This window comes from Amborella trichopoda, chromosome 2, assembly GCF_054954075.1.
Source record: "Amborella trichopoda isolate Santa Cruz 75 chromosome 2, AtrichopodaSantaCruz75HAP2 v2.0, whole genome shotgun sequence".
Classification (NCBI taxonomy): Eukaryota; Viridiplantae; Streptophyta; class Magnoliopsida; order Amborellales; family Amborellaceae; genus Amborella; species Amborella trichopoda.
This window is the reverse complement of record NC_142337.1, coordinates 66,043,848-66,065,250: the sequence shown is the minus strand read 5'-3', so window position 1 is coordinate 66,065,250 and position 21,403 is coordinate 66,043,848. Positions and strand designations below refer to the sequence as shown.

At 39.3% G+C, this 21,403-nt stretch overlaps 1 protein-coding gene and 1 long non-coding RNA gene across 3 annotated transcripts; one reads left to right on the top strand and one right to left on the bottom strand.

Moving 5' to 3' along the window:
* Positions 1–2,199: 2,199 nt before the first annotated feature.
* LOC105420328 (uncharacterized) lies at positions 2,200–17,485 on the top strand. The gene is made up of 2 exons (XR_966533.3): positions 2,200–2,312; positions 17,296–17,485. It is a non-coding gene; the product is annotated as an uncharacterized LOC105420328 (long non-coding RNA).
* On the bottom strand, positions 2,886–21,088 carry LOC110006906 (uncharacterized). Of its 2 annotated transcripts, XM_088859585.1 has the most exons (8): positions 20,959–21,088; positions 20,793–20,873; positions 18,486–18,558; positions 18,208–18,318; positions 17,936–18,054; positions 17,763–17,845; positions 17,560–17,602; positions 2,886–3,066 (listed from the first exon to the last, which is right to left on the bottom strand). In XM_088859585.1, exons 3-8 carry the CDS (start codon positions 18,556–18,558, stop codon positions 2,998–3,000), a joined length of 498 nt encoding a protein of 165 aa, XP_088715711.1. In that variant the 5' UTR covers positions 20,793–20,873; positions 20,959–21,088; the 3' UTR covers positions 2,886–2,997. The 2 variants fall into 2 exon arrangements, with proteins under 2 accessions (XP_088715711.1, XP_020520572.1); XM_020664913.2 differs by lacking the exon at positions 2,886–3,066 and having other exon boundaries at positions 17,294–17,602.
* Between the last annotated feature and the right edge of the window lie 315 nt (positions 21,089–21,403).

Genomic DNA, 21,403 nt, shown 5'->3' with positions numbered 1-21,403 from the left:
GAGGAATCTTGGATTGTCAAGATACTATTTAAAATTTAATTGGATAAATAGATGTTCATTATGAGCTGATTACTCTAAATAGAAATGAAAGTAAATGCTAATCCTTTTATAAAAGAGACATTAAATGATAACTGTTCAGGGGCTAAAGCGGTTTTGGGTGATTTATTTTTGGGTGAATAAGATTTTGGGAGATTTCAATGATGGGTTTTAGAGAGGGAGATAATAGTGGGTTTTTGAGGATGAGACAAAATGGGAGATGGGCTTTAAGAGGGGAGACATGACTTATTTTATAGGAAATGTATGATATTACTTATTTTTTATATTTAGAGGGCGCAATCATCATTGACCGTTAGATTTGAGATTGAATGGTAAAAATATGTCATTGATTGGACACAAAGTCTATAATAAAATTAAGATTAGGCTATAACTCGCCTATAGATTCGTGCGGGCCCTTTTAAAAATCTATCATAAATATGGATTTTGGATCTAATATATTGACATTTGTTAATTCAATTATTGCGGTTATTATACTTATGGAATATTTTCTTTTTGAAAGCTATAAATTATATATTTTTTAATGTGTTTTTCTACCTTCCCTTTTGAGGTATAGCAAACGCTTATCTTTTTGGGGTCGTTTCTAAGTTGGACACAAAACCATGTCTTTCATTGTCATAATTTTTACAACAAAATACAAAATTAAGAGTCCTTTCACTTTGAGAATTTCAATTTTGAGACTTTAAATTCATCATATATGAAAATAAAATTGTGTACTGATTCTATAGAATAAGAGTCACTTATTTTTCAAATCCTTCAAATGAAAAGGTTCATTAAAATGCAAGTTTTTATAATGTATAATTTATTGATATCTTATTGCACAGAACTATACAAAGCAGATTTGGTAGAATAACCAGAGGTAGAAGAATTTAGACCACAAGCGCTTTCCAAATTGAAATTTGAATCTGATGGGTATAAATCATCTGGAAAAATTGGGAAACTTTTGGGGAAATTCAAGTTGAGGTTTGAGAATGGGGTTGACGGGCCGGCTTCTGCCGCCATTGTTGAAGTAGCTGATGAGTCTGTCAAGAGAGAGTGATAGAGAGAGAGAGAGAGAGAGAGAGAGAGAGAGAGAGAGGTTGAGTTAGCGATACATAGCACTCAATATTCAACTCACTAACAGCTTCTATAGTATTTAATAATCTACTTAATACAAGTTTTTATAATGTATAATTTATTGATATCTTATTCAACTGAACTATGAAAACCAGTTAGTATCCATCCAACAATGAATCTCCACTATCAATTTGGTGAATTTCAAGATCTAGGCCTTAATAAATTCAAAATCACTTTTTTCTTTTTTAGCATTATTGATCTAATGATGATAATGCTATATAAAAACTTTGGCAATAAAAAAATGCTTATGAGGCCTATATCTAACCATCTCAATAAAATGGATGGCTTATATTAGTTGGGATAGAATGAAAACTTTCTAGAGCATTTTTTCAAAATTTTACTTTTTGTGATTGTTCTTCAAAATGAAAAGCATGTACATTTAAAAATTCGTATCAAACAAATGTCTCTAACATAGTTTTTGAAGATAGTTGTATTATACTACAACGTTGCATGAAATCAATCCTCATATAACATAGTTTTTGAAGATGGTTGTATTATACTACTATACAAATATTGCATGAAATCATTCCCCATATATATATATATATATATATTTATTTATTTATTTAATTTAATTTATTTTATTTTGACCCCAAACTTTGGGGACTAGCTTGCAACTTAAAAACCAACCTCCAAGACGAATAAACATTTTTCTTTTCGACTTTTTAGATGTCTTTGAAAACAAAAAATTAACGCGGGCAAAATCTAATTTTAGAGGGGCAAGATCTAGGTATTTAGAAGTTCGAATTCAAAATTTCGAAATAATGATGGATCCCAAAATTGGGAGAGAGAAAAAAAAGGAAAAGAAAAAGAAAACCTTCCAAGCTGCCCAAGACAAGTTGTCTTACAGCAGCATGCTCCCGCGAGATTATAAATGTACATCACCATTCGCGACGTAAGCACACGTGAATTTGACGATGACGTTGGCAAATGTTCTAAATACGCAATCTATTACGCGTGGGCTCATCATGACCGTGGATTTGAGCAGACATCGTGAATGGGTGAAAAAGTACTATCGTTCTTCTTCCTTCGGCTAGGGTTTGGTGCAACAACTTGCACCAGGCCTGGAGTCTCAGCCTCAGGGCATATCTGTTTCCAGTCTCTTTGAGTGCGGCTAGCGTCTGTCCATGGAGGATCTAAAGGTTGGCTTCCTTTACAATTTCGGATCTTTTCCGTGTCGTTCTGTTTCTCTGTATCGTGATTGTTATCTTATTTTTCTTCATCCGCGAGTAGATCTGCGGTTGGGTTACGTTTGTATTATCTTAATTTTTGTTTTCTCCTTCGTATTTAATTCTTACCTCTTCCTGTTTTTCATTTTTAATATGATTCTTTTTATTCACTGCATTAATTTTTTCCTACTAGACATGCTTCATAGATTGCATCCATATGTGTAGTCTATAGATGGATGGTGTGCACCCCTGTATCTAGCCTAGAGATAGGACGTTTTTATATGATCGTGTGTCTATGGAAGGGGGGATGGGGGCTGTGTGTGTCTTTAGGCGACAGGTGCTTGTAGTGTTGTGCAGAGAATGAATTTGAGTGCACAAGAGAAAGTACCATCCTCCATGTTCACACACACACACACACATATATATATATATATATATATATATATATATATATATATATATATATATATATATATATATATATATATATATATATATATAGAGAGAGAGAGAGAGAGAGAGAGAGAGAGAGAGAGAGAGAGAGAGTGAGGTCTTCTCTTTTGTGTAATAAAGGAGGAATGAAAATGTAGAAAGACAAAAAAGTGCGTAATGTAGAAGTCAAAAAAGAGGACATCAGTCTGCATTTCACAGAATTCACCTACTCGTTCTCATCTTTCTTTGTCTTATGCACCGCCGGTCGTCTCTGTGGAGGGATGTTTAGGAAGGGCTGCAATAACATTGAAAAGAGCATATTAAACTTTGATCATAAAAGTATATCAAGAAGTGTAACTCAATGCCTATAGAATTTGATGCACGACATAGAATGAATTTCATCATTTAGAAATATTTACTATTTTTGATGTGAATCCCTAATATATGATGAACTTTGATGTAAAAGAGCATGGTTCTATAAGTATCTGTCTTTTATAATTCAAAATCCTTGTTAGTTGATGGCGGGTAAATAGTGCGAGACGGTATCTGTCATGGTTTTAGCAAAATTTGTACGTCGAGGTTATCAGCAGTAGTTAGTATGTAGTTGGGGATGAACTAACTAGTGGAATGTAAACAATATTTTCCTAGTCATCTTAGTTTTAATCTTTCCTGGTTATCGTAGTTTTAAAACTGGCTTCTATGGTGTCTATGTTAGACATAATTATACTTTTAAGTATGTGAGCGTATATCTCCATTATCAATGTTGCATGCATGTTGAGCTTCTCTTATTAGATTTTGTTCAATGCAGTGTCTTGATTGTACATTTTGTTCTTGGTGTTTATTTTTCTTTAGTCATGCGCCTAATGCATCCTTGTAAGAATTTTTTGTAGTGTTCAATGCAGTGGTGGTCATCATTTTCAAATGTGGGTGTGTGTGCTAAGTCTCTTCGTACTCATTTAAGTAGGCTTGTACTTGATCATGTCTCTATGTACTTGACTAACTGAAGTCTCTATGTACTTGACTGACTTGAGCATGGGTGTTTAGGTTGCAATCCCATTCTTAGGAGTATATTGGTCTAAGTACTTGAACCACAGTGCTGGTTCAATTGACTTGGAGCTAATCAGGCTCTTGGTCTAAGTAAGTTATACCTAGTTGGGTCAAGGTTGACCCTAAGCCTACTTGACCCATTCCTTCCCTAGTTGCTATGGTATTTACAAATGTAGGAAACTATTTGGCTTTAGCTTTGTCTTTCAGCTCGAAGCAATATTGTTTGCTTGGAAATGTATGCAATGAGACCATTTACTTTTAGTACAAGGAGGTCACAATCATAACTAACTAATAGTTTTAAAATCAGGTAGTTAAGGATGTGTCATTTTTTGGGTACAAAGCCAAAAATAAAATTTCTCAAGTATTGTGACACACTTTTATTTTTGGATTTAACATTTAATGGGTAAAATCGGTGACCCCCTTGTACTAAAAAGTAAATGGTCTCATAATATACAATCCATTTTTGTCGAAGTTTTAATTGAGTTGCTATGCTTATATTTCTTGGGGAAGGGTGAGGATCTTAAATTTCTAAGAAGGGTGAGGATCTTAAATTTTCCCTTAACCTGTCTTGAGCCCAAGTAAAGGAAGTGGTTTATGTAAATAGGTGGCCAAAGCAAAACTTTGTCAAAACATTCCATGAATCTTGAATCTTGGTAGACCAAGATCATGTAGATGAAACCAAATAGTTGGGAAAAAGGCTTTGATGATGATGATGATAATAATTATTGTGGAAGGATGGTTGTGAAAATTAATAATGTTTACATCTAGTAGGATAGGATACACAATGGAAGTTTTCAGAAGAGAGAAAATACTTCCATGTGTACTTTGACAATCTGAGTCGTTGGACAAGGTGAAGTATGATATGAAATATCATTAGCGTTGAAAGATTGGGTCAAATTTATAGTACTTTGGAAGTTGAAATAGCATTCACTCTAGTTTTCTGTTACAATACTCGATTGCAATGTTAAGAACAATTGGAAATATCTTTAGTTTTGAAACATGGGTTTGAGTTTTATACGATTTTGGCAACATACTATTGTAATCATGTAAGTGCTTCATCACCTTAAACTGCATTTGAATTAGTGTGATGATGTTAATATCGATTGGAGATGATAATTTGTCATAAATGATTTCCTATAATTCATCTAATGAAAAAAAAAAAATTGGTAACTACTGATCTAGGGATTATTCGAGAAGCATTCTTAATTTGCTTCAATAGCAGTTTGATGAATGTAATTATGGTAGAGAAGTTCATTGACTCGTAAAGGAGTTTGGGCTTGGGTTTTACTAGAATTTGGATATTAGTTCTCTGAAATTAGTTTCAAAAGGTCTAAGTTATTCATATGCTAATAAGTTAGTGTTTTTGTTTTAGAAAGTGATATGTCATAATCATTATCACCAAAGCCTTATCCCCAAGTATTTGCAGTTGACTATAGTGACATGTCATCAGTACATAAAAAATACGGTTCAATTACATTTAAAATTACCGCCTTCTAAACTTCAGCCCTCATCTCCAAACGTCGCCCTTTCCTCTCCTGGGGAAGCTAAACAGCTCTTTGCGGCGACTGAGCTACCCCTATAGGCTACCGTTTCCCTGGTGGTTGCTTGTACAAAAACAACCTTCGCTCCCTCCGTCTCATCAGCTGCTCCCGGGAGGAGTCTCCAAAGCACCGCTTCTTCCCCCTTTCTCCCCTGCATAATCTCAATCCCTTCAGAGGAGTCCGCGTAGCTCAAACAAATTCCGCTTGCTTGGTGGCAAGCTTCCAACTTAGACGTGACGATGTCAGAGGTATTGAGAGATTTGCCAAACGCATATGGGGGGAGTCCAATCTCACTTGCAGACGACTTTTTGGTGGCGACTTCCTCCTCTACTTCCCGACCCCAGAATGCGCTTTGCGTGTTTGATAGGAGCCTCTATCCTCTACTTTCTAAGGAGCTTCCTGCACCCTTCGTGCTTGGTCCTCTATTCAAGGGTCCTTCAGAAAGCAGAGAATCAGGCTCACCTTGAACCGCGTCCCTCTCCATGTGCGGTCCCCCTCCACTTTCAGGAGAATGGCGGAAGCTTGCAGTAACCTAATCTCTATTCATTGGAAATCTGTAGAAACTCTCCCCCTCGGCTCCATCGTCTCCTTCTGGAGGTACTCTAGCATCTGGCTTGAAATTGGCAAACTTTTTCTCCTAGTTACTCTATCGTGGTCAGTGGCTTTGCCAACTTCTCCCCACTTCTTCAATCAGGTGGACCCCCCCTCCGCCAACAGACTCCACATCCCAATCCTAGACCACTGTGTCGCGCAAACACCGCCACCTTAGGAGGTGCCTCCGACAACCCACCACTGGTACACCGAACCTTAGGGTGCGATACCAGGGCAAGGCACCCAAACCACTACGGTTAGTCATCTGGCGGCCATGTTGTGACGTTCAAGATCTGCCAGGAAACAGGGATGATGTCACCCAGCCGGCTCTACAAGCCGAAGGTGTTCCCCACCTGACGAAACCTAAGCCCAAACACGGCGCGATTGTCTCCCCACCTTTACCTTCTTCTGACCATGCTTCTACCCCTCCGCGTCGACCCGACAAAGAACCCATTGTTGACAGTGAGCCCGCGTCCTTGGCTCGTCCGTGGGTCACCTCGACTTCATTGCATTTGCCTTCGCTGCCTTGTCAACTCACATCTGTTGATTCCTCATCGTCGTCGCTCCCTCTCCAGTCGTCTCCCTTACCTATCCCTCCTCACTTGTCGTCACCTGAGGCGCCTCCACTTCTCCCTCCTCCTCCCGACGATGACACGTCGACTCTACCCCTCCTTGAGATCCTACCCAACTCCATCACACTCCCTATCTTTCTCCTCCCCCAAATTTTCATTCGTTCCCCGTGGGTGCTCCTCCTTCCTCCCTCCTTTCGGCAACCTCACCGCCCCCTCTGAACCTTCACCTACCTTTTGCTTTCACACCCTTCCCAACTGGCACTGTATTGGGGTTTGCTCTACTGGACCAAAACTCCTCTTCTTCTCCCCCTTGGCAGGCCCTGGCCTTCCTTCCCCTATATGTGCCCTATTCCCCTCTCCCATCCTCTCTCTCACCTACCTACCTCTCCAACCTGCATCGCAGGCTGTTCTTGCTAAACACCCCCCACCTCCTTATCCCCTCTCTCGTTCTCCTGCAATGGACAGACACCAACTCCCCTACAGTATTGTTGCTGTGCATTTCACAGACCCCTCCCCCCCAGATCCTGTCTTCATCACCTCTCTACTTTTCCCTCATTTCTCATATACTCCTCACCTGGTCCACATTTGTAGGATCCGAACCCTACACTTTAAATACGCCCTCCACTACCCATGGCCTTATAATCCTTACGCCCCCGCAGCCCCCCCCCCCAATCATATCACTTCCTTATCTCTCTCCGTCTGTCTATTTTGGATCCTACTACCCTTTTAGTCAGTATTCTCTCCTCCTTCATTACCCAGTCCTTCTCAACTATGCCTCATCCCCACCCCCCTACCTTGCCGCAGGGTATGCTGACTTCACTTCATCTCTCGTAGAGCCTCTCCAAATTGTCACGTCTTGCCTTCCTTCGCTCCACCCTCCCTCTGCCCTCCCACTTCTCTCCTTTTCTTCCCTTGACCCTCCCTCTGCCTCCCCTTACTATCTCTGAACCTCTCCCTACCTTACCTCCTGACCTTTACCCTACAAACCATCTTCCCCTTCCTCCTTTCGAGCCTTCTGAGCCAGACATGGAGTCACTTGAGGGACCTAGCACGCCCATCTCTCCCCCTTCGATGAGTGACAACGCTGAGGGGATCGACAGGGATGGGAATGACAGAGATTTGGAGAGAATGAAGGATATATATCGTATTATGGGGTTCCAGCATGAAGGTCCTGAAGGACTGGTACACCGTTTCCTTCTTGCAGACGCTTAGAGCCGAATGAAGGTGATTTTTAAAGGACAAAGGGAGTTACTCAATCTGTTGTCTTCTATCTCCTACGAAGGCTGTCCTTTAGAAGGTCTTCCATCCCCTACCTCCGCTCCCTCCCTGAGGAGGTATGCCAGATTAGCCTTTTCCTCAACTCTCACCCCCAAACCATGAAGATCCTTACTTGGAACATAAGAGGTTTGGGATACTCGTCCAAAAGAGAGGCAATCAAGGACTTGACCTCGAAACGCACTCCTGCTATTCTTGCCTCACTGAAACTAAACTACCCAAGCCCACTCTTCATCTTATTCACCAGGTCTGGTTTAGAAGGCTTTGCCAGTGGGTCGCTCGACCTGCAGACAGGGCTTCAGGGGTAAATGGGTGATCTAGAACCCTTTAGATCACCTCCTCTGGTCCTCCCATATAGGGGAGTTATCTGTTACCGTTCTTCTTTCATGCACTTTGATGGCTTCGTTTGGAAATTCTCGGTCATTTACGGCCCCTGCTCAGCTTCTCTCCGACCATGTTTCTGGACAGAATTGGACTATGTGGCTGCCCTACCCCCACCCTGTATGGTGTTTGGGTGGAGACTTCAACATCACGAGATGGTCTCATGAGAGAAACTCCAATTCTACAATCTCCCAGGGAATGACGGACTTCTTAGACTTCATTTTCCAAAATGAACTCCTAGACATCCCGTCCCAAGGAAACCGCTTTACTTGGTCGAACCACTCCCCCCAACCTTCTCTCTATAAACTTGATAGGTTCCTCATATCTTTGAACTGGGAGGAACTCCAAAAAGCCATCAACGCTACATTTGTTGCCTTAGTCCCCATGGTTGAAGGGGCTGAGGAGCTTAAGGACTTTCGCCCAATCAGTCTACTCAACTCCTACAAAATTTTGGCCAAGGTGCTGGCTTCAAGACTACAAAAAGGCCTTCCTCTGTCATCTCACTGTCACAGTCTGGCTTCATCAAGGATAGACAAATCTTAGATGGAGTTGTAGTAGCACACGAGTGTATTCACTCTAGGCATTTGTCCAAAAAGCCTGGTCTTATCTTTAAGATAGATTGGGAGAAAACGTATGACCATGTGGATTGGTCTGTACTAGCCAGGTCTTCTCACGGGCTTCAAAACCTCTTATCGAGGCCCTACAATGTCTCATCTACAATACGCAGATGACACATTGGTATTCCGAGACTCTTCTTCACAAGAAACTGATAATTTGAGGCTTTATCTGAAATGTTTCCAAGTGGCTACAGGTTTCTGGGTCAACACGAAAAAATAAAAAATGATGGGCGTAGCACTCGTCAATGCTGAAATCTGAGAGCTTATCCCAAATTGGGAATGCAAAGTTGAGGATCTTCCCACAACTTACCTTGGTTTGCCTCTATGATTGAGAAAACCTAAAAAGAGACAGTGGTCACATGTGATAGACAAGGCTGATAGGCGTTTAGCTGGATGGAAAGGGAGATACGTTTCTCATGCTGGTCGAACCACTTTGATCAAAGCAACTAAACTTCCTGAGCCTACCCTCCCCCTTATTAGGCAGGTTTGGGGTCGTAGACCTAGCCAATGGGTCTACCGGCCTTCAAATGGGGCGGCAGGGGGCATTTGGGTTATCTGGGATCCTTCAGATACCACTCTGGTCTCCTTCAACTCCGAAGACTTCTCAGTCACAATTCTACTCTTCTGCATCTCTGATGGATTTCTCTGGAAATTCACGGCTGTCTATGGCCCTAATTCAGAAGCAGATAAACCTCATTTTTGGGCGAAACTCGACCATATTGCTGCACTACCTCACCCTTGTTGGTGTTTTGGGGTGATTTTAACATTATAAGATGGTCACATGAAAGAAACACTCCCCAAACCCACTCCAGGGGTATGAATGCCTCCAGGGGTATGAATGCCTTCTTAGACTTCATATCTCCAAATGAGCTTATAGACATCCCTCTCCAAGGGAGTTGGTACACTTGGTCTAGCCGCTCTCTTCAACGCATATGTTCCAAGCTCGATAGATTCCTAATCTCTATAGAATGGGAGCATGCCTTCCTTGGCTCTCACGATGAGCGACACGTGGCCAAGAAGGAACGATGAAGATGTAGTCGAAGGGATGGGCGACGCGTGGCAGAGGGGAGACGGGGGGGGCCTCCAAGGCTGCTGCAGACTGCAGGGGGGCACGCGTCCAAAGGATGAGGTGCAGGGAGTTGATGTGCTTCGTGGGAAGGGCATGCGTCCAAAGGAGTGACCGAAGAGGGACACCTGGCGTCGGGTGAAGAGGAGGTGGCGAAATTTGAAAATGAAGGGCTTTGTTGCTTGGTGGGACCTAGTGTTCTTCCCCGCACGGCGAGACAAAGGCCGTTGGGTACTAAAGACCACGAGTCCTGTAAGGCAAGCGAAACTTTGGCATGGGCGGAGTTGTGGAGAAAAGCAGGGGAAGGTGGAGAGGCGAAGGACCAAGAGACAAAGATGGGAAAGAAGAGGTTCTCCGCCCGAAGCCACAGGACCTTAGGAATAAGGAGAGGATCCAAGAGCTCAACGAGGACCCTCATCGACCCCAAGGGGATTGTTTCGAGAGAGATCCAATGGATCTAGATAAGGGACCCACACGCAGAGGTAAGGCGTCGAAAAATAAAAGGGCACCACGCCTGGAGAGGAATGTGGTGGAAGGTTAACCAAACTCGTTGTTACCCGAAACACCCCTCATGGGGAGACTTAGGCCTCAGAGAAAAACGGGCACCTTTGAAGGAGACAGAGGAAGGGTTTTGCATGGCTAGAGATGAAGAGGGAGGAGAGGGGAAGGAGAAAAGGATCCCACCTTTGAAGAGATGCTTGCAAGTCAGATCGGGCAACCCCTAACGAGATTGCATCGATTTTTCGATCCCCCTGAAGTCCTTCCGCATGGGGCTGAAGGTTCCCACCAGAGAAGAGTGGAGCCTCTGCTTAGAAGAATGGACCAGTTCCGGCGGAACCTCTACAACCGTTGGTGTGAAGAAAGGAGCTTGAGGACATTCCGAGGGCTTAGGGGTAGAAGGAGGAGGGGGAGAGGAAGGAGGCGAAGGTTTCTCACCAGTAGTCACCACCTTAAAATAAGGTACCTTGGATTTGAGGCTCGACGAAGGAATGGAGGGAGGAACCGCAGAGCGAGGGGATGGGGGAGAAGGTCTGGGATAGAGAGCATACACCTCATCCCAGCTCCTGGGGAGGTGAGAGGAATTTAGAACACATTATTGAGGCTAAAGGTTAAAATATATTAGAAAATATTCACAACAAAACCTTGGTCAATGTGTTTAGATTCGCTTCGATTTGGACGAATAGGTCGTAGTCTTCGGATTTTAGACCTAGACTCAAACGAAGTGAAGCTCGGTGTTGTCGCTTCGGGCCGCTTCAGTAAGCTTCGGGTTGAAGCAAAGAAATGCCTTTTTTAAATTAGCAATTATACATGAGAGAAGGAAAACTATGGAGAGATAAACCTTCTGAAATGAGATATTTACAATACTTAAAAGAAGTCATATTTGGAAGCTGGTCAATGGCAGCAACAACTAAAATGGTGACCTGAGAATTAACTCTTCAACAAAACTCCATCACACTTATCTTTGAAAATTCTCAGCCACTGGTCCTAAAGCCAAAACCTTAAAGCCCATGGTTATAGCAGGCGGCCATTTGCCCCCAAGTCCACTGCAATGCCCATTTTTCCCTGATCCCACCTTAAATTTCTTGATTTGTCAGGTATATCAGGCTTTCAAAATGGCTTAACCTTATGCAATATCAATATATTTCCGTGGGACTTGGGCTTACAATCAAAGGGAGAAATTGGGGTTAGGCTTAGGCTTAGGCTTAGGGTTTAGGAGTTTTGGGATTGGGGTGGGCTATGGTTTGAGGATAAGCGGAAGATGAGGAGATAGAGAGGGATGAGGAGAATGAGCTTTGCAGTGAAGGTTTCTCTCTCCTCTTGGAGTGAGCCATAGTGAGCTGGAGAGAGTGACAAACTGGATCTAGTTCTTGGCTTCGGGCTTTTTCCAAACTTTGAAGTTTATACATAGAACACGAGAGAACCTACATAACGCCCTGGCTGTATAAAAGTATTTTTTATTTTTGAAATTTTTATTTTTAATTTTTGTTAGCTTAAGATATTTATACATAAATATCCAATTTATTTTATATTAAATTAAAAAAATTTGAAGTCTTACCCCAAATCTGCCGAAGCACCAAATGTTTTCGTTTTTTCTGACCATACTGAAGTAGACTCCAATGTAAATATGACAACATTGCCTATAAGGAGATCATAATTACTATTGACCTTTAGATGTAAGATCAGGTGGTTGGGGATGGGTCATTGGCTAAGATCGGGTGGTTGGGGATGGGTCATTGGCTAGGCACAATGTTTAAAATAGATTTCTCGAATGTTGTGATACATTTCAATCTACTAAATATCACATCCAATGAACAAAGATTCGGTCGCCGAACCACCTAGGCCCATTTAGGCGTCTGGCTGGGCGGCATAAAAGGCGGGCACCTAGGCATCGCCTTGAGTTGCACTTCATTTTGCTGTATTAATTCAGTTTTAATTAGTATATGGAAGGATTGACTTTTTATGCCATTTGTTAAAAAGCTTTTGCATGTAACATTAACCATGAGCAACTATATTTTAAACTATAAATAGCTATCATTTTACAAAAAAATAGCACAAGTTTTAATTAACATATGGAAGCATCGACTTTTTATGGCTCTTGTTGAAAAGGCTTTTCGCATCATGTAACAATAGCCATGAGTAGCTATATTTTAACTATAAATAGCTATCTTTTTGCCAAAAAATAGTATTAATTTTGCTTTAATTAATATATGGAAGGATTGACTTTTTGTGCCACTTGTCGAAAAAGCTTTTTCCATGTAATAATAACCATGAGTAGCTATATTGTTAACTATAGCTTTGATAAATGTCTTGAAGTGCAACTTAGGTTGGAAAATACAAGAATCATCTAGGCTGCCTTTGTGTCTGGGCGCTTGTTAGGCTGCCCAAAACATTGATCACATGCAATCGCTAAGAATGATTGTGACATACTTGTATTTGAAGTAAATGATATCATAGCGTGTGTATATATAGATAGGGTTAACGACTCTATAGAGCATTTTGTTATTGTACTCAAGAAATTTTAGACACTGTTTCATACCCTTGTACATGGAGCATTTTTTTTAGTAAGGGCATTTTTGGTCCTTAGGAGGGGTGCAACATCATCGATATGGGGTGTGACATACTCGTGGGAGAGGCTTGTGGCAATCTCTACTTTGGAATGCTATCTTTGTAGAGAAGGTTTTCAAACTTGTCTTTGATTGAGATTGGATTATAGTACTTGCCAGGTCTGGACATATAGTGTGGGTGTGAATGCTTCATGATCCAAAAAAAAAAATTCATAGATCAAATTCCATGATGGAATCCGAGTTAGTAGGCTTCGAAGCCACTAGAGGGATGGGATTGGGGGCAATTAGTTTTTTCCCACAATGGGATGGGAACCCTACCAAAGGATAAGGACATTCCAAATCCAATCCCTTACTGTCTGGTACAACTAACTCTAATTAAATAGAGAAGTTGAGCTTTACTCTCAGTGATTCTAGCTTTGCCTATATTATGTAGAGCCCATGCTTGTGTGATACAACTAACTCTCAGTGGTATGTGGCGGCTGCATAAATCTCTAGATGCACATGTCCACTTTGCTCATGCAACTCTAATTCTATGTGCGATATCTGCCTCACTATATTCTGCTAGACTATCGACCCTAGATATTGGAAACAACCTCTTTTAGATATTTCTTGACCATCATCAATCATATAACTAATTTCTCATTTTTTTTCCTATTATTACTAAACTTGCATTCTATATATTCTGACTTAGTTTGGCTAATCTTAAAACCTTTAGATTCTGGAGCATCCCTTCGGCGTTATAACTTTATGTCGACGCCGTCTCTAGTCTAATCGATCATAACTATGTCATCCGTGAAAACATATACCACGATACGCTATCTTGTAGGTGCGTGGTTAACTCGTCCATAACCAAAACAAAGAGACATGGGCTCAGTGTTGACTCTTGATGTAAGCCCATTGTCATTGAGAATTCACTTGTATCTCCACTAGTTGTCCCCACTCCATTCACTTACATCTCACTATGTCAATATAGCCTCTTGTGACTTCTCTTTTTTTTTTCCTAACACCCATCAAATTAAATATGTACGGACCCTAATCTATGCTTTCTCTAAGTCAATAAGGATCATCTTTTACCAGGACTCATTTGATTCACTCTTAATGCATCTAATGTGATTTAGAACCCTACACTTTTTCTAATTTTTGTTAATTTAGAGACGTCTTTTTAATATTTTTTTGGCATTTTTATGTTCTTTTAAATTTTGGCCATTTCTATTACATTGTCAAGCTTTATAACAATGATTGTTTTCCACTAATAGCATTCTAAACCTCCTCACATTGCCACCAGGTTTCTTTGTCAAAATTTCTTTTCCCTCTTGTTTCTCCTAAAATTTCTTTTGCCACTTTCTTAATGTAGTTGACGATTTTAATCCACAATCATGCTTAAAATTTTTGTTTTCCTTCTTTTACCAAATCTCTGTCCTCCTTTTTTAAAATCCATAGCCTAGTTCCTGGACACTTACTAGCTCCACTTTATATCTTCCATTTCTTGAGGAAAACATCCATTACCACAAGCATATGTTGCGTGATCAAACTCTTTCTTGGGATAATCTTGCAGTCTTTACGTGATGGTCAAACTACCCTCTTGACTAGAAAGACTGCTAGGTCACGTGATGGTCTAGTTACATTAATTATCTTCTCCCTAACACGAGTTTGATTAATATGAGTCTATCTATCACCTAATGTGTTGACATCAACTTCTTTCTCTTGTAAATTTTGTCTTCAATTATTTCTATGCTATTTCTATCATTATCTATTTCTATAAACTAAAGTTTATATTCATGAATTTCTTTAGCTTTTCTCCCTTTCTACTTATTTTTTTGTAGTCAAGCTATATTAATTTTTCTGCGTCTCGTTGGATATATTCATGAATTTCTTTAGCTTTTCTCCCTTTATACTTATTTTTTTGTAGTCAAGTTATATTAATTCTTCTGCGTCTTGTTGGATCCACTAACTAAATAAATTTGAAAAACCCATTTACAGTAAATTTTTTTGTAGTGCCAGTAACAGGAACTTGGACTCCACAGCATCGGATTGGAGTGTGTAATTTTGGTCTATTGATTGGTTTTAACTTGTGTCCAAATGGTGGTATATTGATTGTAATCAATTGGACTGGAGGGTTAGAAATCAATTGTGATTTTGAAGATCTTTGTGAGCCATCTCTGATTGTCGAGTTGGGTTGTTTTTCACTCGAAGAAAGCAAGTTCTTCTGGTGCCTCCAAATTCTTACAAGTCTCTCTTATTTTTGACCTCGCTGCAGTCAATTGGAAATAGAATTTCAAATTTCATATTTAAACTTAAACTCAACTCTTGTTATGGGGAGATTAAGACATGATTTATTCGGCGACTAATTGGATAATAGAAAGGTTGCACCTCAAACTAGGAGGGGATGTGACAAAGATAAGTAAATTCAAATAAATACAACTCACTTGTAAGGATAGCTCATGATGTTGGTGGGATCATGGGAAGGTGGTCTCTCACTCATGGCGGTGCACCTGGTTGACTTAAGATCATCTAGAGCTAGGCAATCTGATAGAGGCTAGAGCACTGGTGTGCCACACCGAGGTGTGATGGCCTTCTACTGTGAGATGATGTCCCAGAGTGTCCTTGTTGTCCGCATTGCATGCTCAAATAATAATTTAGGGTATGCCTCTGTCAAGCAGGAGTTCCTTGAAGGAGTATGCAAAAGATCAAACTCCTGGAATTCCCTTAGTCTCATACTTAGTGGGGAGCTATGGACCACAAGGTTAAGATAGGTGCTCAGCCCTCAACACCCTACTGGAAGGCATCGGTATAGTTGTACTTCATTGTTACATGAAGATGAACTTCTTAAATGATTTCTCTTTGTGCCTTGTGTGTTAGATGAACTAAAGATTCTTTTGAATGTGTGTGCTATCACACTCTAAGCAAGTTGACCGCAGATAATCGTTCCCATCGCCCATCATGAGTTACCTTTTTATCTGGCCGGCTAAGGTCATGATGTTTAGCAAGCTTGATGTGTGCTTGGGCTATTGGCAAGTTTGAATTGTAGATGGTGACAGGGAGGAGAAGACTTGTGTACGCTTTATGGGTCAGGGAAAGCCAATATGGTTGTGGGTGCCTCGAAAGATAGACTACACTGTGGTGGTTACGACTGAGGCTGGAATGAAAGTGGATCTTTTGGGAAGGATTCTTGAGAAAGACTGAGAGAAACCTAGTGAGCTGCAAGTTAGTGAAGCAATTCCAGGAGGAACACCAGGAGATCTTGGCAAAAGGGTGGTGTCATCCATGCCAAGGGCACGTGCATCTTATGTTCTGTAGTCAAGAAAGAATGGGCCCTTTTGTCCTGGAGTTATCCTTTTGTCATGAAGTTACTAATGGGTTCCATTTTAAGTCAGAGGTGGAGTAGAGACTCACTTGGTGTGCAAACAGGTTAATCTAGTTTCAATGGGGAGTAGAGACCCACTTGGTGTGCAAACAAGTTAATCTAGTTTCAACAAAGTTTAAGATTTAGATATACGAGGTAAAATGATCTCTTGTAAGTTCGGTTCTTCCAAGGTTCATGTCAGCTTACACTACTGTTGTAGATGTGATGAAAATTGAATCCTGTATATATGTGATCTACTAGTTGTTGTTACTGATTTGTCTTAGGTCGTTGAACATCAATCTAGAAAGATAATTTTGAATTATGGACATGTAAACTTATATCTATTTGATGAACCAAAAACCTTGAAAAACAGTGAAAACGTTTTGAGTATTTCTAACATCGATTTTCTACGGTTTCCGTTCAAAGGCTGCATCTACATTCCCGGAAAGAAAAGATGGATGAAGTACATTATGATGTTACACATCATTCGGAATTAACATATTGCGAAGTTTCTCACGTGATGTGCTATAATTATTACCTACACATGATGTCATCTGGCAATTTGAGTAAAATTGCAAACTAAAGATAGCCACGTAAATAGTAATTAAAAAAGAAATTGAAAGATTACGTTGTCCTCATGGACCCATGATAAACAATGGGACAGTCCATTAAGGATAGTGGTTCAATAAACTGACATTAGATTGTCAATATAATTGCTTCTTTGGAAACAAAATTATTAAAGGCCTCATAAAAGATATACTCGCGATATACTTGCAATATACTAAACACTTCCAACCAATTCATTTGTTAATGGTCCTTAGATATAATGTTTTTAAATGTCTTTATTTGTTTATTCAATTGTGTTATTCTTTTTATATTTGTGGTAAAAACATTGATAACTTACCCACATGGGACCTTTGGAGTCTTCATATTGATATTCTGTTTGCAGTTGTGTTGAAAGCATCGATTACTTACCCACAAAGATCTTTTCTAATTATATCTTATAGATTGTATATTTTTGTTCAGGTATGGCATGGCAAGGCAAGCAATGGAGACATTTTTGTTCAACTAGCAAGTAAGTAGTTCGAAATTGAAAATTGGTGTGCTAGGGAATTGTTATGAATTTGGGAAGTATTTTGATTAGTGATTGGGTTTACAAGAAGTTTGTGTCTTATGGATCTTACTAATTTCAAATTATACATGTTTGATGATAAAATTTGGAGGTGCGCCGTAATAGGAATCACATCTATATATAAATAGACATGTAAAAAAAAGAGTCGTAATGTATACCTTATCCTTTCTGTTATAACAAACAAGGGCATAGGCAGAGTCCCTGTAGCATAGGGATGGCAGTGTTTTAATACTGAAATTGAAGTTGAAATATGTAAACAGAAGCATACCAATAAAACCAAGACAATATAAGGGAAAAAAATAGCAACATAAAAAGGGAAAAATAATAATAAAATAAAAATAATAACGATAAGAATATTTACCTTGAAAGCATAAAAATGGTTCTGATATGGTTTGGATTATCCTTCTGTTGGTTCGTGTATACCAAAACTTTCTCATTTTTCACCTACACAGTAACTTTTACAAGTAAGCCATAAAAACAGAAATGGAACTTTCTTTCGTAAAAACAATCTTTTCTAAAGTACAGTTCACCTACCATTGTTTGGGATATAGTCCCAAACCATTCCTCCCGTCTCTTGCTGCTTTTTGTCCACTTATAGCCATCGTCAGCGAAACTGTTCAGATCTTCTCTGGTTACAAGAAGCATGCTGCCCCCTTATATGGAAAAAATGAGAATCATTAGCAAAGTAATGAGAAAAAGAGTTATAGATATTTTTCCATTTATATAGAAAAAATGAAAATCATTACAACACTACTGGTCATAGTAAATATTTGTAATGAGAAAAAGAATTACTATGAAATACGTACAAGATATTTTCAGTGGACGTTTGACTGTATAGAACTTTGGCCAATTCATTAGAATAGCCAAAGCCTCACCAGCAACAATATTCTTTGGGGCTGAGATAGAAGCCATTAATCCTGAAAGAGATAATAAACTATACAAATTATTAAGCGACTGAGATAGAAGTCATTAATCCTGAAAGAGATAATAAAACTATACAAATTATTAAGATATTTGAGATAAGAAGTCATAATAAAAAAGATATTTGAGATAAGAAGTCCTCATGTGGATGTGAAAAATTTACCGGTGACTTCTCGAAAACCATGTACTTTAGAATGATCAAGTATATCATCCGCATCCGCATCCACCGCATTCATCTGCAAATTAGAAAAAGAATATAATACTTAGAATCTAACATCAACAAAAAAAGCTAACTTCCATTCCATCTGGCTCTATCCCACTCAAATAATTAAAAAATAGCTTCAATTCCAACTCACTCTAACCCACAAACTCTAACCCACCAACAAAACAACTTCAATTCATCTCTCCGTCCATTTATGTAGGTATATGCGTCCAATTTCATAATCATAACTTTTGGATAAAAAAAATGTTAGGGGCATTAAAAATTTCATGATCCAACAACTATCGCATCAATTACTATTATTTTTGGGTGCGGTTTGTATAGAGCCTAGGCTCTAAGTAATCAAATTAGAGCCTACCTTCATACCATTTTCATAACCTATATTTTTAAATAAGAGAGTTTCACACCATTTTCATAACCCATGAACGATACCCCAAGTAATTAATATTATAATTCAAAGTACTGGAAATTTTGCCACAAAAAAGAATACTAGAAAACATGATTACAGCTAATTATATGTGCCATATTATGATCAACGGTGAGCACAATAGTCATCCCAAAGTGCTTTAGCAATACGATCCTGCAGTTCGTCGCCATCATTTTTATCAGCTGGAGGGTTTACATCGTAATATTCAATATTTGTTCCTTTAATTGATCCACGTGCAATTTCCCTATCATACTCTTCATAGAGCCAATCATCAACACCTGTTATAATTCGTATATAATTATGTAAAGTGCAAGCAGCAACATTTATCTTAACTTGTGTTTCTATCTTAACTTGTGTTTCATAAGGATATGTTGATGCCACTTTCAAGAGGATATCTTTTCTTCTTATCCCAGCAAAATGGAATTTTATCATTTGTTTTAACCATGAATTCTTCACTGAGTTGTAGTCCAATTTGCATTGGTTGGATTTTGAGAGGTAGGGGGTTGCTCTGACATCTATAGGCTGAACTGAACGACACACATATATTATGGATCAAATATTTCCAAAGCATAACATTCTGTTATTAATTATCATTCCCTGGATCAATAACATATAATGCAACAACATCCAGATTTCTTGCATACCACACTGGTTTCTGTAATTTCATATTTCTGTGAATTTTATTTAGATTTTTATGGGGATCTCCTATGAAAACTTCTCTATTAAAAGCAACCCAAGAAAGATCAAGCCTTGTTAATTTGGCCAGAAAAACTATGCTACATATCATTTGATTCTAGATAACGATAAAAAATGTCGTGTGAATGAAAGTCACTCAATAATACTGTGATCAAGACCCTATGAATCTTATGTATTTTCAACAAGTGCGTGGAAAAGGAGTCTTTGGTAGCCCCCTTTCCACAAAACAAACATGTACTTAAAGTTGATACCCATAGCACAAAGCATGAAAATGAATGCCCTATCCCAGGCTATTATCGACAAAAGATTACAATCAGCAACGAAAACATCAAAAAGAAATGAAGCTTATTCTAACACAAAAAACTGATACACTTCAACAACAAGAAGTTAAGGAACTGAAACTTGTGTCAACCTCCTTAATAGTATGCACAAGTTATCCTAAGTTGATGGCCATAATGTGGTTCATAAACCCCAAGACGACCTTTGGTGGATTCAGCATCTTAGAACTTAAGAGAGCCTAGTGTAATGTCTTCTTCAACAACAAGCATACTCTCCTATTTGGGGCTTGAACTATTCTAAATTATAAAGCAAGAGCTGGTTTTCATGATCACATAAACCAAGAAAACTTGGTGAATGTGAATTTTCTAAGCTAGTTTTTGTAATCATGGAAACCAATAGAAAACCTGGTGAATGTGAATTTCCTAAATCAAGCATAGTTCTGGATCCAGAGGTACAAATACAACAGGATTAAAACAATTATGTAATTTAAGCTCCTTCATATATTGATTCTAAAACAATCTCTAATAAGAGAAACAACCCAAATTTTATCCCATGGCATCCAAATGATGGTGTTGAGAACACCCGAGAGAGAGAGAGAGAGAGAGAGCGAGAGAGAGAGAGAGGATTTGAACAATTTATTACAGCACATTCCACTGAACTGTAAAACATTTGAAAACTGAAGATTCCATCAAGCGAAATGGCATAAATCACATAGATTAGCAAAACTCAAACCACCCAACGTGAAAAGAAAAATGAACCCACGAACCCCTTGATGATGGAGAGTACAAAATAAGCACAACAGAGCAGCAAAAAAGCAACAGTTGCAATAAATCCAAGAAAAAACATACCCTCCAAAGAGAACTCAAATTTCCCTTACAATTCCTTTTAAACTGTCATCTCTTCTCAAAGCAAACCGGCTTCATGGTTTTCTGAACAAAAAGAGCATCTCTCTCTATGAGGCACGACTTGAGCTCAGAACTTTTGCAAAAACCCTGAAGAATGGAATGGGCGTACCTGTTTGGAGCGAGAAATGGCTTCAACTCTATTGCATCTTTTTCAATTTGATTCCTCTAGGTTTTGGAGTTTGTTGGGTTTTTATGGCACAGATAAATGGCGGGGGATGGCTTCAACTTATTTACTCTGCTATAAAAAACCTTTTGAGCGAGATGAGAGAAGGAAGCTGTGAGACCTGCGCTTGAGAGTGGGAGACCTGGGAGCGGGAAGGTTTGGAGAAAGGTGCGAAGAGGGAAGCAAAAATTCGGGGGAAAAATGCGAAGAGGTGAGCCAATAAAAAAAATTTGAGTGCAACTTGAATTTTTTTTATGGGATTTTTTTTCATTTAATTTAAAAATCTGACAAAGGCATGCAGTTGTCGAAACGAGCAAAGTGCGTTTTACAAGATTTTTGGATTGCAATCCAAAAATATTTCAATTTTAGGAACATCCAATTGGCCTTAAAT